Consider the following 14,669-nt stretch of genomic DNA (forward strand, 5'->3'; position numbering starts at 1 on the left):
TCTCCACAGGTCTGGACATTTCTTATGTCGACAGTGGGAAAGTGTCTTACGGGAGCCCAAGTATGGTTCAGAAGCAGACAGAACTAGTCTTTGCAGCCGGAACCGGTTTGGCTCAGTGGATAGAGCTTCGGCCTGTGGGCTGAAAGGTCCCGGGTTCGATTCTGGGCAAGGGCATGTACCTTGGTTGCAGGCACATCCCCAGTGGGGGGTGTGCAAGAGGCAGCTGATCAATGATTCTCTCTCATCCATATTTCTAGCTCTCTGTCCCTCTCTCTTCCTCACCGTGAAAAATCAATAAATTTTATTTAAAAAGCAAAAGCAAAAACAAAACTAGTCTTTGCTATGGAGATGACAGGTCTCTGACCTCAGGGTCCACTCTCTTGTTTTGAGCTTCTTCAGCCACACATCCATCTTCTGCTCTTAATGGACACCAGGGGGCAGTGTGCAGCCAGGCTGTAGGCCACACCCCCGGGGTCCAGGACAATGTAGGATGAGGGCCAGGGACCTGGCGGGGGGAGTCCTGTGGTGAACGGAGCAGAGGGATCCCCCACGCTTTACCCTCAGCCCTGGCTGAGGTCCTTAGGGGTGGACTCCAGTTAGGTCAGATCAGAGTTCCCGTTCGAAGCCTCTAGAAGTGAACTGAAACATGAAAGCGGAAAACTCAGAACTCCTGGGTGGCCCCCCCTTCCTTCTTGTAGGAGTCACAGCCCAGAGTCCTCTCTCGCCCCTCCCCCCACACCTCCCCAGCGGCTGTCCAGACCGGAAGGGAGTCTTTTCCTGCACGTTTCCTGGAGCTGGGCTTGAATAGGGGCAGGAAAGGCCCGCACCTTGGGAGGGAGGAATGTAGGGGTGTAGCCTTCAGGTGGTGGTGGGGAGGGGGGTGCCGGCGCAGGACTGTGGGGGCAGGTAAGTAAACAAAACAGTGGGGCTATGAGATTCTGGTGCCCAGAGCTGGGGCCTGTGGGGATGACAGGTTCTGGGAAGGACACAGGCCCCGGTGGGACAGGGAGGAGGAGGACAGTGTACAAAAGAAACCTTTTATTCTGAAAATTACAGAACTTGTGCCATGGCCCCACCCAGCTCCGTTCCACCCACCTCGGGCTCCGTGTGCAGTGAGGGGGCAGCAGGGGGCAGGGAGACAGGGAGCGGGGCCTGGCAGGGGCAGGGAAGGGAGGGGAGGAGGGGGGCTGCTGAGAAACTCATTCCACCTTAGGTCCGGGCTTCGCTGTCTTTGCTCTTCCACACCACCAGCGTGACCAGGAAGGGGATGAGGCAGATGGGGGTTATGATCATGGCCAGGAGTACGTCCTCAGGGGGGTCCGAGAAGGTGGTCTGATCCGGGGTGCAGTTGGCAAAGTGGGTCTGGTGAGTCTTGAAGATGAGCTGCTCCGCCCAGGGGTTGGGGAAGCCCAGGTCAAAGTCCTCTGCTCCCCTTTCCAAGCATTCCTGCAGGTCGCTGTAAGGGCTGGGGGCAGGAGAGGACCAGCGTGAGGAGGGACTGGGCCCACAGAGGAGGGACTGGGCCCACAGAGGAGGGACATTTTCTCAAGGCCCACCCACAGGGGGCAGACCCCACCCCCGGCCCAAACCACCCTCGGGCGCGGCCCCTACCTGCTAATGACGGCCCAGTCGCACCAGTCTTCTTTGATGGGGTCCATGGTGCGCTGATAGTCTTCCCAGCAGGATGAGATGCTCTCGTCATAGGTATATGTCACCATTCTCCCTGTGGGCACTAAGACTGCACATTGACCACACCCCGCCCTGCCCTCCAGGCCCTCTGGTGCGGGCACTTCCATTCCAGAGGCCCTGCCCCTGTCTTCAGACAGAGGGGCTGCCCGGAAGTGTCCCCAATAAGATGCTTCTGGCTGAGGGAGAATGGCAGTGCCTTCCAGGGCACAGCCCTTCCAGGACTGGGACGTGTTTCCGCAAACCCCTTTCCTGGGGTCTGCTCACCCCCCTCTCACCCCTGTGAGGGGGCCAGCTTGGGGGCCTGCCTTGTGGGCCAGCACCCCCCCTCCCCCACTGACTTTCCTCTCTCCTCTGGCCCAGGGCTCCTCCCACAGCCGCTGGCCACTCACCTGCAGACTCCAAGCTGCCCGGGGTGGTGAGGAGCTGAGCCGCGCACTCCTGGGGCTGCAGGGCGGCTGCGGGCAGAAATGGGGGGCAGGAGGTGGGCTCGTTGGGTCTGGGCGGTGGAGCGTGGGGAAGGGGAGGGGGCGGGTGTGCGCTGGAGGCTAAGGCCCTGGGAAGTGGGAGCTCATCTCAGAGGAGCAGGAGGCATGGTGCACCCCGGGGTGCCTCCGTGCCCAGGAGAGAGGGGCGAGGACCAGCGCCTTCCCGCCAGCATCCAGATCCCGAACGCCTTCCTTCCCTTCCCTCCCCTTCCCGCCACCCCAGACCTCCCACGACCTCTCCGCCGGGCCCCCGCCCCCGTGTCCTCCAGCGGGGAAGCCGCTCGCACGGCGCCCTAACCTAGGAGGGGCGAGGGACGAGCCCGAGGACGGCGCTGCCCGCACCCACAGCCTCGGGGGCCGTCCAGCCCCCTCCCCTCCCTCCGCTCCCCTCCCGGGCCTCCCGCACCCCCGCCCGGCGGCGCTCACCGCCCAGCAGCAGCAGGAGGAGGCTGAGGGCTGAGGGTCGCCCCGCGCGGGGCGCCGGGGTCCGCGGGCCGCCGGCCGCCCTGTCCGCCCGGAGCGAGGCCATGGCGCGGCGCGCAGGCTTGGAGGGGCGGCGGCGCTGGGCGGGCGGGCGGGCGGGGGCGCCTATATCCCCGGCCCCGCCGCCGCAGGAAGCCGCGCCGCTTCCCGCAGGGGCAGGACAGCGGCCACGTGGGGGGCGGGGGCGACGCCGGGCCGGCGGCTGGAGCGGGAGCCGCAGCCTCTCCCGGCCCGGCGCCCGCCGCTCCCCCGGCCCCCGCCCGCCGGCGGCGGCCCACCCTCCCTTCCAGCGCGCCCCGCGGGGCTGGACAGCTCCCCTGGCACCCGGGACCCCCGTTCCGTTCCTGCCTCGGCCGCGGGGCGCCCAGGACTCGCCAGGGTCTCCCAGCATCCGCCCCGGGACCCTGGGTGTCCCATCTCTTGGGGGGGGGGGGGGTCAAAGGTCCAGGCGGGGTGGGGAGCAGCTGCCCGCGGGGACCCGGAGGAGAGGGAGGGGTCTGGGAACTCGGCTCATGCCGGCGGGTTAGGGTTGTCCTGGCCGCCGGGGGAAGGCGCGCCTGGAACTGGGCTGGATTTCCAGTTCCCCTTGGAATCCCCATTGATGTCAGCCCGCCGGCCAAGACCGGGGAGGAGACGGCCGGCCCTCCGGAGTCGCCGGTAGGAGGATGGGAACAGAGATGGAGGGGAAAACCAGCGTCGCAGTACCCTCCCTTCGAGGGACCCACAAACAGGACTGGGGAGAGGGGCACGAGTGAGATGACTGTGCAGCCAGACAGATGGGGGCCACAACCCTTCAGGACCCAGGCTGTGAGAGGGGAGGGGTTTAGAACCTGCGATGTGGGGCTGCATTCGTGAGATGGGGACCTGGAGGGGAAAGAGCCCCGAACTTGGCGTTCAGAAGCCCTGAGTCCCCTTTCTGTCGCTCCACTCCCCTGGAATGATTTCAGTTACCTTCACAGATTCCTAGTGAAATTACCCTCTTCACTACGCCGCAGTGAGCGTGACATCTGGGAAAGGGCATTGCGTAGACACTGGTTTCCTTTCCCCAGGACTTGCCTAAGGTCACGCTGCTGGCAAGTAGCATGGCGATTCGGGGCCCCCAGGGGCCCTGATCCCGTGTCCGGAGCCAGAGCTCCGTTTGCCTGAAGCAGTGGAGGAGCCCAGGAGCTGACTCGGCTACGAAGTTCCCCTCCAGACACAGCTGTCAGCACTGAACTTTCCTAAATTACTCCCAGACGCTGACCCTTGGACTCAGCTGCTGCTATTGTCCAAATTTACTCATCCCTGCCTAACACAGATTATCTTTCATGATGTGTCTTCCAAATCTTCCTCTCAGGGTCACAGGCTCTTGAGTCATGGCCACTGATAACCTGTGGCCCTCCTCCAGGGCTAGGGGTCAAGAGGTTGCTTCAGAAAGACGTTCAGAGAGGGGAGGCGGCCTACTAGGCATACACCCCAAAGCCCTCCTGAGGCGGGTCATCCTCTGCAAGGTGCAGAAAAAAGAGCCGGGTACCTCAGAGCCACTTCTGGCCAGAGACAGAATCCATTTCTTCCCTCCCACCTGTGATTGCCCTTAAGAAAGAAAGAAGAGCCGGAACTGGTTTGGCTCAGTGGTAGAGCGTAGGTCTGCGCGGACTGAAAGGTCCCGGGTTCGATTCCGGTTGAGGGTAGGTCGATGTTTCTCTCTCATGGACGTTTCTGGCTCTCTATTGCTCTCCCTTCCTCTCTGTAAAAAATCAATAAAATATATATTTTTAAAAAGAAAGAAAGAAAACATGGTCAAGACGGAAATTCTGAGTGATATGATGGAATGAGGGAGCAAGGAGGGGCAGAAAGCAAAACAGCCATTTCCACTGGGCTGGGGTCAGAAGCACCTGAGCCCACTGTGGTTAGAACTGGAGTTGGGGTCAAGATTAAACTTGTCAAAAGTAAATGTTGGGTTTTTAATAGGGCAGCATGGTATAATGGATAAAAACAAACGAGCATTGGTTAGGATTCTGAGGGCCTCTGTCTCGCTGTGTAACCTTGGGAAGGCCATTTCATGTGGTTGGAGCTCAACATTTTCAAATACAAAACTGACCTTAGAATCCAAAGGGGATACACAGGTGACTTGGCGGAAAGTGTGATTTTCAGCCTAGAGTTGGGGTTAAGCTTGCGTCAAGGATTGGAGACCTCCAAAGGAGAACTTGTAGCCGTCATTCCCCAATGTGGAAGTCCAAACCCTTCCGTTGCAGACTCTGGGGATGTTTTTCTCCTGATTTTCCTTTTCCCACTTCTTACCAGTTAGCTGTTTGGATGTTTGCATTGACCCCTGGGAGCATCCTGGTAGCTTGGGGTCAGCCGTGAAGTCCCTTTGGGGCTGAACGAAGACTGGAGAGCTCGCCTTCATCTTCCAAGTTGCCATAGGAGACAGTCCCATGTTCTGCAGCAAAGGGACAGAGAAGAGTTTCATCAAGATCAGGTTCTTTCATGGGGAGTCCCATGTTCCATCCCTAGAATCCCTTACCTTTCTTTTCTAAGCCCGTTTCTGCTTCAAAATGTATCATTTTTGCTATAAAAATAGACTTTTAATTGCAAGTAATACATAAGTGTACACTTGTTGCAAAATACAATTTTTTCTTTCAAATCTTTTAAGTAACCTGACAGTGAGTCAAAATATGAAAAGAATATTCAAGCTGTCATGATCACCTCAAACAAGCTTTACCAAAGGCAATGATGACACCAAGTTCCAAAGAATCTGGTGGCTAAGAAGGCTTCAAGGCTCACAGACAGGAGAGACATCAAATTCCAGGGACCCTCAAAGGACAGGACTGGGTTTCTGGGTCATCAGCACCTTGAAATGTTTCTCTTTTCTTTAAAAAAAAATAAAAAATAAAAAATAAATCTATCTCTATATATATAATTGATTTTTTTTTTAATAGAGAGGAAGGGAGAGGGTTAGTTAGAAACATCGATGAGAGAGAAGCATCTATCAGCTGCCTCCTGCACACCCCCCACTAGGGATGTGCCCACAACCAAGTTACATGCCCTAGACTGGAATTGAACCTGGGACCCTTGAGTCCACAGGCTGACGCTCTATCCACTGAGCCAAACCAGTTATGGCTTGAAATGTTTCTTGACATGATTCAGTGTGGAGAGTATTTGTTGCCTGGGGAGAACCCAGCAGGATGGGCTGAGCAGATGGTATGTTGCCGGTAAGGTCAAACTGCTTTAGGACAGAGACCCAGTCTCCCTGTTGTTTAGGTACCAGTGATACTGGAAAAACAACAGCACACTGAAGCCAGAGTTTCCTATTCTGTCTGCAGCTCAGTCTCTGTTACAAAATGTTTAAACACAGAAAACTTTATAACCCCATTCCTGTATCACTCACTTTCCCATATATTTTGCACTTAAAAATAAATTTTAAGCCGGGACCGGTTTAGCTCAATGGATAGAGCGTCGGCTTGGGGACTGAAGGGACCCGGGTTCGATTCCGGCCAAGGGCATGTACCTTGGTTGCGGGCATATCCCCGGTAGGGGGTGTGCAAGAGGCAACTGATCGATGACTCTCTCTCATCGATTGTTTCTAACTCTCTGTCTCTCTCCCTTCCTCTCTGTACAAAAATCAATAAAATATATTTAAAAAAAAAAAGAATATTATAAAAAAATAAATAAATAAATAAATAAATTTTAAAAAAGCATAGTCCTAACCGGTTTGGCTCAGTGGATAGAGCGTCGGTCTGTGGACTCAAGGGTTCCGGCTTTGATTCCGGTCAAGAGCATGTACCTTGATTGTGGGCACATCCCCAATAAGGGGTGTGCAGGAGGCAGCTGATGGATGTTTCTCTCTCTTCGATGTTTCTAACTCTCTCTCCCTCTCCCTTCCTCTCTGTAAAAAGTCATGTCTTAACCATGATTTTATTCCTTCCTTCTCATTCAAAATCAGAGTATCGATTCCATATTGGGTCCTGAAAGGAAGGGAGGAGAACAGAGTTTCTTCTGAGATCAGATTGAGCCCTCCAGAAATAAGATCCTGCACACAACACACTCCTCCTCCTTCCCTGAGCCAGGCTGGGCCATGACATCACATTGTGGAGGCTGTTTTTCCGAAAAGAACCCGGGCCAGATTTACAAGAACAACATTCAGTGTGACTGAAGAGGACCATGGCCAAGTGACCATAGCACACGCCCAGCAGCGCTGAGAACACTGCTGCTCCCTCAGCATGGAGGCTGACGCACGGTTTCTGTCAGAACCAAATGTCAGACGCAGGATGGCTGTTACCCTTCGTCATTCCTGAACTCTCCTATGAAACCATCCCCAGGTACATTTCTATGCCCTCCGACACTCCAGAGAGCTTGATGTTGTATAACATGGGGGTGCTCTGAGGATGCCGGGCAGTATGCTCAATGTTTCATTCAAAACGATTCATGTAAAACTCACAACTCTGTTAAACAGCAACCCACTGTACAGGAGAGGCAACGGAGGCTCAGAAAAGGTAAGCTACTTGTCCAAGTCATGCAACTAACATTGATACATAGGTCTTCTTTAATTTTTAAAAATGTATTGATTTTTTTTTTTTTTTTTTTTTTTTACAGAGAGGAAGCGAGAGGGATAGAGAGGTAGAAACATCGATGAGAGAGGAACATTGATCAGCTGCCTCCTGCACACCTTCTACGGGATGTGCCCACAACCAGTGGAATCGAACCTGGGACCCTTCAGTACTCAGGCCAATGCACTATCCACCAAGCCAAACCGGTCTTCTTTTTTCTTTCTTTCTTTTTTTTAATATATTTTATTGATTTTTCACAGAGAGGAAGGAAGGGAGAGGGATAGAAAGCTAGACACATCGATGAGAGAGAAACATCAACCAGCTGCTTCCTGCACACCCCCTACCGGGGATGTGCCCGCAACCAATGTACATGCCCTTGACCGGAATCGAACCTGGGACCCTTCCGTCCGCAGGCCGACGCTCTATCCACTGAGCCAAACTGGTTTTGGTGATACATAGTCTTCTTGACGCTGAAGCCTGGCACTTTACCTCATCTCCTGATAGAAGTCCACCTGATAGAAGTCCACCTCCTAGCCAACTTGCAAGACAGAGATGAGGAAGAGTGGCCAGAAGGGCAAGGCTCCTCATGGCACGAAAAGCTTTCTCCACTCAGTACAACTCTTCTGACTTTGCCTGCGTCACCTACAGACAATAGCTTTCCACGTCCTTTCCCCCAAGACCTTAATGCATTAGATCAGCGATTTTCAACTGGTCTGGTTCAAGTCTCTGTCTAGCTGTGACCAGTTGAGGCGGCATGACAGCATAGGGACAGCAGCCTTGCACAACTGGCGTGCCCACATAGTACAGGAAATGGAAACTGAATAGTCAGAGGAAACCTTTCCCAGCACTCAAACCAATGGTGAATTTAGTAAACGCCCCGCAGACGATATGGTAGAGGAACAAGCTTTTAGAAGCTCTAAAAACATTGATGAGATGTTTTAACTATGAATTCTGCTTGAGAGCAAGAATGCTGGGGCAGTGATTGAAAAAGGAGGCATGGATATTAAGACTCTGTGTGCAGACTACAATGCCAGTGTTTTGATCCCAGACAGCAATGGTCCCGAGCGTATATTGAGTTTCAGTGCTGATACTGAAACAATTGGAGACATTCTAAAAAAAAAAAGGCAGCCCTACCTTGAAAGAGGGCCTGCAGTTGCCCTCACCCAGGGCCACCAGCCAGCTCCCGCTCAAATCTGATGCTGTGGAATGCTTAAGTTACCAACGCTATGATGGAAGCGACTTTAAATTCGAATTGAGACTATTGATTCATCAGAGTCCAGTAGGAGGCCTTCTTGGTGTCAGAGGTGCTAAAATTAAAGAAGTTCAAGAGAGCACTCAGACAACAATCAAACTTTTCCAGAAATGCTGTTCTTATTCCACTGACAGAGTCATTCTTTGTTAAAAATATTAATTAATATTTATTTTTAATTGAGTTTATTGAGGTGACATTGGTTAATAAAATTACATAGCTTTCAAGTGTGCAATTCTATAATACATTGACTGTAGATAGTATTGTGTGTTCACCACCCCAAGTCAAGTCTCCTTTTAGCATTATTTATCCCCCTATTCCCTTTCTACTCCCTCCCAACACCCTTTCCTTTGGTCATCACTATGCTGTTGTCTGTGTCTGTGAGTTTTGTTGTATGTTTGTTTTTTTGCTTAATCTGTTTACCTTTTCCACCCAGCCCACCCTCCCATCCCCCAGAGTCAGTCTTATTGGGAGAAAACCTGGTAGGTAAAGTGCCTAAAGATCATAATTTTTCTTATATCAGAGTCTCCCACCAAAAGACATGCACAGGCTCCTTGATCCACAGTTTTGCAGGAGCCAACAGCCAAATCCATCCAAACCACGTTTCCATGTTTTGCAACCAGTATGACAGTGATGTCACTGTTTGGAGCCCTGAGGGCAGGATTCATCAAATTGAATATGCAATGGAAACTGTCAAACAAGGGTCAACCACAGTTGGTCTGAAATTAAAAAAAAAAAACCAAAAAAAAAAAAACCCGTGCAGTATTGGTTGCATTGAAGAAAGCACAGTGGCTCAGCAGTTAACATCGACCTATATGATGCAGGAGGTCATAGTTCAACTCCCAGTCAGAGTAATTGTCCTGGTTGTGGGCTCAATCCCCAGTATTGAGCGTGCAGGAGGCAGTGGATCAATGGTTCTCTCTCATCATTGATGTTTCTATCTTTCCCTCTCTTCCTTCCTCTCTAAAATCAATAAAAAGTATAGGAAGGAAGGAAGGAAGGAAGGAAGGAAGGAAGGAAGGAAGGAAGGAAGGAAGGAAGGAAGGAAGGAAGAGAAAGAAAGGAAGGAAGGAAGGAAGGAAGGAAGGAAGGAAGGAAGGAAGGAAGAAAGAAAGAAAGAAAGAAAGAAAGAAAGAAAGAAAGAAAGAAAGAAAGAAAGAAAGAAAGAAAGAAAGAAAGAAAGAAAGAAAGTAAGTGAGAGCTTGCAGTTTATCAGGAAAAAAAAAAATCCTCCATGTTGACAATCGTATTGGTATCTCAATAGCGGGACTTACTGCCTATGCTAGACTGTTATGTATGTAACTTTATGGTCAGAGGGTTAAACAAATTCATTATGAGTCATAATCTCTGATCAAAATTGATAAGCTAACCCTGGCCCCGTAGTTCAGTTGATTAGAATGTCATCCAGATATGTTAAGGTGCGTGGGTTCCATTTCCGGCCAGGGCACATGCAAGAAGCAACCAATGAATGCATGAATAAGTTGAACAACAAATCTATGTTTCTCTCTCTTCCTTACCCGTTCTTTCTCTCTCAAATCAATTTTAAAAAATTGATGAGCTTTTGGAAGGGTCTGAAGTTTGGATTATTACCATTACAGAATCACAGGTCCGGATACAGAACATAGCACTTGTTGCTGCAGAGCAGTGTGAAGCAGTATTCTGGAAAGTTTTCCTAAGACTAGTGAAGAACTGATGGAGTCCTACATATATAGTTTTAATCTGCTTCTGTTTAAAAAGCCAGCCTTCCTCTGCTTCAGAGGTGTTCTGCATTTGAGGTGGAGTGAAATCTTTGCTGTTCACCAGATGTAATGTTTTAGTTCCTTACAAACCAGGGTCAAGGGGTGGGAGGTGCAAACACTAACATCGAATTTTTGAAACTGCAGCAGAGTGAGTCAATTTTAAGTTTTGTTCGTTGGTGGTGGTTAAAAAGGAAACTTCTCCTTATGTCATTATTGTGAACGCTTTGTTTTGTTATCCCTGCAACATTTGGGGAGGCGAGAGGGGACAGAGAGGAAAAGCAACAATTGTCCATATGTCCCTGGCATCTATTCAGAGCAGTGTGCAGAATGCAATGCTCTTTTGTCAGAAATGTTTTAGAATTTAAAAAATAAATTTAATGAGCCTAAACATTAAAAGAAAAGAATTTTAAAAACATGCAACACCTGCTCTGGCTGGTGGTTAGAATGTCAGCCTACGCCCACCAACGGGTCACAGGTTCACTAACCAGTCAAGGGCACGTCCCTGGGTTGTGGGTTCAACCCCTGGCACCATTGGGGTGTGTGCAGGAGGCAACTAATCCACGTGTCTCTCTCACATCTATGCCTCTCTCTCTCTCTCTCTCTCTCTCTCTCTCTCTCTCTCTCTCTCTCTCTCTCTCTCTCTCTCTCTCCCTTCCATCTCTTCCATTCTCTCTAAAAATCAATAGAAAAAATATTCTCAAGTGAGGATTAAGAAAACAACAACCTCCTAAAAACAAAAAATATGCAATACTAGTACATGACTATTTAGTCAGGGGCACTGACCTCTTTTCCCTTAGATTAAGAAATGACAATAGCTGTCAGTTGTGAATGCCCAGTCTTGAGCCTTAAATATATATGTCGTATAATAGAGTTGCATCTTATTGGTCACATTGCATAATAAGATTGCCTCTGGCCAAAACCGGTTTGGCTCAGTGGATAGAGCGTCGGCCTGCGGACTGAAAGGTCCCGGGTTCGATTCTGGTCAAGGGCATGTACCTTGGTTGTGGGCATATCCCCAGTAGGGGGTGTGCAAGAGGCAGCTGATCGATGTTTCTAACTCTCTATCTCTCTCTCTTCCTCTCTGTAAAAAAAATAAATAAATAAATAAAAAAATAAAAAAAAAATAAAAAAAATATATTTTTAAAAAAAGATTGCCTCTGATTGGTTAATTATTTTTTAAATAAATATTTTTACTTTTATTGATTTCAGAGAAGAAGGGAGAGTGAGAGAGAGAAACATTGATCCGCTGCCTCCTGCACACCCCACACTGGGGATCGAGCCTGCAACCCAGACATGTGCCCTTGACCGGAATCAAACCCAGGACCCCTCAGTCCGCAGGCCAGTACTCTATCCAGTGAGCCTGACTAGCTAGGGCAGATTGATTAATTCTTGTTACCAGAAATCCTTATATAAAAGTATAGAAGCCTGATTTTTTTTTAAAAGTCACTTTGGAGCAAAAAAGATAAGTAATTACTATTATATTTTTTTGGTAAATAAATTAAAAGTATACCTTTATTTGTCATTTTAGCAAAAAATATATTTTTGGTGTGCTGTAGAATTTTAGTAATTAGTTTGGTGTGCCATAAGATGAAAAGGTTTGAAAATCAATGCATTGGATGGACAATGAAAAAAGTGCATGACATTATAAAATAATCATTTTCCTAGATCTTAACAAGAATCCAATATATGTTAAGCAAATATGATACAAAGATTGTATGTTTGTTTTAACATGTGTAGTGTTTGTAATGTGAGCATAAGAAATACTAAACAAGGCAATATTTTCCTTGTCTCTAAAATGAGGGTAATAATATCTATAAATTAGAACAGTACTTGGCCCATAGTCAATGTATATTATTATTATTATTATTATTCCTATTGCCTTAGTGGTTAAAAGCATACATGACGGAGTCAAAGCAACTTGAGTTTGAATCCTAGCACCATCACTGATTTATCTGTATGTGACCTTGTGCAATTACTTAACTTCTCTGAGCTTGTTTTCTTATCTGCAAAAATGGGGCTACTAGTGTGCATCTCACTGAGCAGTAGCGATAATTCACAGAAAGCATTTGGTCCAATGCCTGGTGCTAGTAAGCATGTGATAAATGGCAATTAACTATTATCAACCTGGTGTTGGCACCAATTCAACACCAATAGGACTCTCCAATTGGGCTTCATTGAAGAAGGAAACTTTACTTAAAGCAAATGGCTCAACAGGCTCAAGAATAATATATCCCCTCAGTGAGGCTGCTCTAGGGGCCAGGTGGCCCTGGGGCCAGGTCCCTCTTCAGCTAGGCAGCTCCACTTCATGGTCTGCTCAGCTTTAGCCAAGAAACAGTCTTCCATGGAAAGTGTGTTATTCAAGCCAGAGGGGAGCTGGTTAGTAGAGGCAAAAGTCCTGGACTCTGGTCCCTGATTGGTTTCTCCTCATGCAAATGAGGATGCCAAGTCCTCACAGTTTGATTGGTCCAAAGGCACAGTGGCCAGAATAGAGCCATTCTGGTTGGTCAGAACTGCACAGCTCCGATTAGATGGGGAAGACCTCAGTCCTATTGATTGGAACAGGACTTCAGGACACCTTTACATATAAGGGTTGGCTCAGCTGTCAGAAATATCATGCAGGCAGTTTACACAGAGGCTTCAGAGAACCCTGAGCAGCAATGGCTGCCAGGCTCTGAGGTTCTTTTTGTTTTGTTTTTAAGGTTCTGCTTTTTACAATTAGCTACCAGGAGTCTTTCTTTCTTTTTTTTTTTTTAATATATTTTATTGATTTTACACAGAAAGGAATTGAGAGGGACAGAGAGTTAGAAACATCAATGAGAGAGAAACATCAACCAGCTGCCTCTTGCACACCCCCCACTGGGGATGTGCCCGCAACCAAGGCACATGCCCCTGACCGGAATCGAACCCGAGACCTTTCAGTCCACAGGCCAACGCTCTATCCACTGAGCCAACCCGGTCCCGGATACCAGGAGTCTTTCTTAGTAGGTGTCCTTTTTTTTTTGGTTTGTTCACACTATCATGATATATATAACACATGCAGTTATGACAATTGTATTTCCAAGATATTCTGGAATCGTCCCAGTTTCATACTTTTGTTCTTTTCATCACATACATAACACTCCTTTTAGTGAAAAGAGCACAGACTTTGCTTTCAAACAGACATAGCGTACGTAGGTTTGAATTCCAGCTCTCCTGTTTCCGGCGATGCGGCCGTGGTCAGGGTTGTCAATCTCCCTGAATTTCAGTGTCCTTCTCTGTAAAATGGGGATAACAATGTAACCATGTCTGCTAGGCATCCTTCAAGGATTACATGAGATGATGAGATGATGTGAGTTCAGATCCAGAACAATATCCAGTGATTATGTGAGTGCTAAAGGCAATTTGTTAAATATATAAATATTCTTGTTTCTTTACCTACAGTGTCATGGATATAATCTGTAGATAGATACATGTACTTTTCTTGCTCCAAAAGGGTTTTCGTAGCCTGTTATCCCCTCCTAGCCACCGTGGGGTTCAAAGGGCCAAATCATCAGCAGTATGGGACTCTGCTGATAAGTCAGGGAAGGGAGCGGGGGAAGTCGGAGAGCCAAGGGGCACTCCCTTTTCCTGCCGGGCTAGGATTTGTTTGTCCTCCTCACAGGCTGCTCCCTGCTGATATGGAGTGTCCAACTTTGATTGGCATCTCCGGCGCAGAGGCTGTAAAGAGCCTCTGCCTTCCAGGAGCCCCGAACACGTTTCTCTTTCTGGAGCCACTGGGGAGACCAGAAAGCCACGGGGAGAATCCAGAATCATGATGTCAGAGCTGGAAGACCTCAGAGAAAGGAAGAGGCAGCGCGAAGTGGTTCAGAGCATGGGTTGAGGGGTCAGAAGGAGGGGTCTCAAATCCTGGCCACACCACTTACCCACTGGGTGATTTGGGGCAAGTTCCAAAATCCCTACAGGCCCTAGTTTTCTCAGCTGTAAAAATGAGGAAGTGGCGATTGCTGACTTCATATGGAATGAGATGACCCCTTGTAAAGCACTCAGGGCACTTCCAGGCACATAACGAATGGTCAGTGTCTGAAGGCTATTATCATTTTTCTAGTTCTGCAGTTTTACAGTCCAGGAGCCTGATGGCCAGAAAGGAAGCACAGCTCATTCGTTATCCACCCAATCAGGGCGACTTCCCAGGCAGCGCTGTGCCAAAGGCGTGTCCTGTGGGATCAAGGCCCGGCCATTAACTGTGCCAGGAGAGGGAGAGTGGGCAGCACCACCCTCGCTGTGAGGTTGGAGCTTTGAGAGTGTGTGCAAAACAAGGCATAGATCCCACCTAACTGACCCCCCGAAGAGGAAGTTCCTTCCTACTGGAATAATTTATTTTGTCATGAACAAAGGCTAAGGAGGCCCTTTCTAATATGTTGGCTTGGAGGCTCCGAGTTTAAACTTATCACAGCCACAATGGCTTATTGTGGTGGACCGGTTCTTACTTGTTGAATTGAATGCATTATTATGATCG

General features: G+C 49.1%; 1 protein-coding gene across 1 annotated transcript; it reads right to left on the minus strand.

Moving 5' to 3' along the window:
- Positions 1-1,023: 1,023 nt before the first annotated feature.
- RAMP2 (receptor activity modifying protein 2) lies at positions 1,024-2,813 on the minus strand. The gene is made up of 4 exons (XM_045586242.1): positions 2,601-2,813; positions 2,079-2,144; positions 1,612-1,732; positions 1,024-1,465 (listed from the first exon to the last, which is right to left on the minus strand). Exons 1-4 carry the CDS (start codon positions 2,701-2,703, stop codon positions 1,210-1,212), a joined length of 546 nt encoding a protein of 181 aa, XP_045442198.1. The 5' UTR covers positions 2,704-2,813; the 3' UTR covers positions 1,024-1,209.
- Between the last annotated feature and the right edge of the window lie 11,856 nt (positions 2,814-14,669).

Source organism: Pipistrellus kuhlii, unplaced genomic scaffold, assembly GCF_014108245.1.
Source record: "Pipistrellus kuhlii isolate mPipKuh1 unplaced genomic scaffold, mPipKuh1.p scaffold_m20_p_22, whole genome shotgun sequence".
Classification (NCBI taxonomy): domain Eukaryota; kingdom Metazoa; phylum Chordata; class Mammalia; order Chiroptera; family Vespertilionidae; genus Pipistrellus; species Pipistrellus kuhlii.

Coding starts and splice junctions, on each gene's coding strand:
- RAMP2 (XM_045586242.1), bottom strand. CDS start 2,703: ATGGCCTCGCTCCGGGCGGACAGGGCGGCCGGCGGCCCGCGGACCCCG. Junction 1,733..2,078: donor GGGCAGCTTGGAGTCTGCAG/GTGAGTGGCCAG, acceptor GTGCAGTCTTAG/TGCCCACAGGGAGAATGGTG. Junction 1,466..1,611: donor GACTGGGCCGTCATTAGCAG/GTAGGGGCCGCG, acceptor TCCTGCCCCCAG/CCCTTACAGCGACCTGCAGG.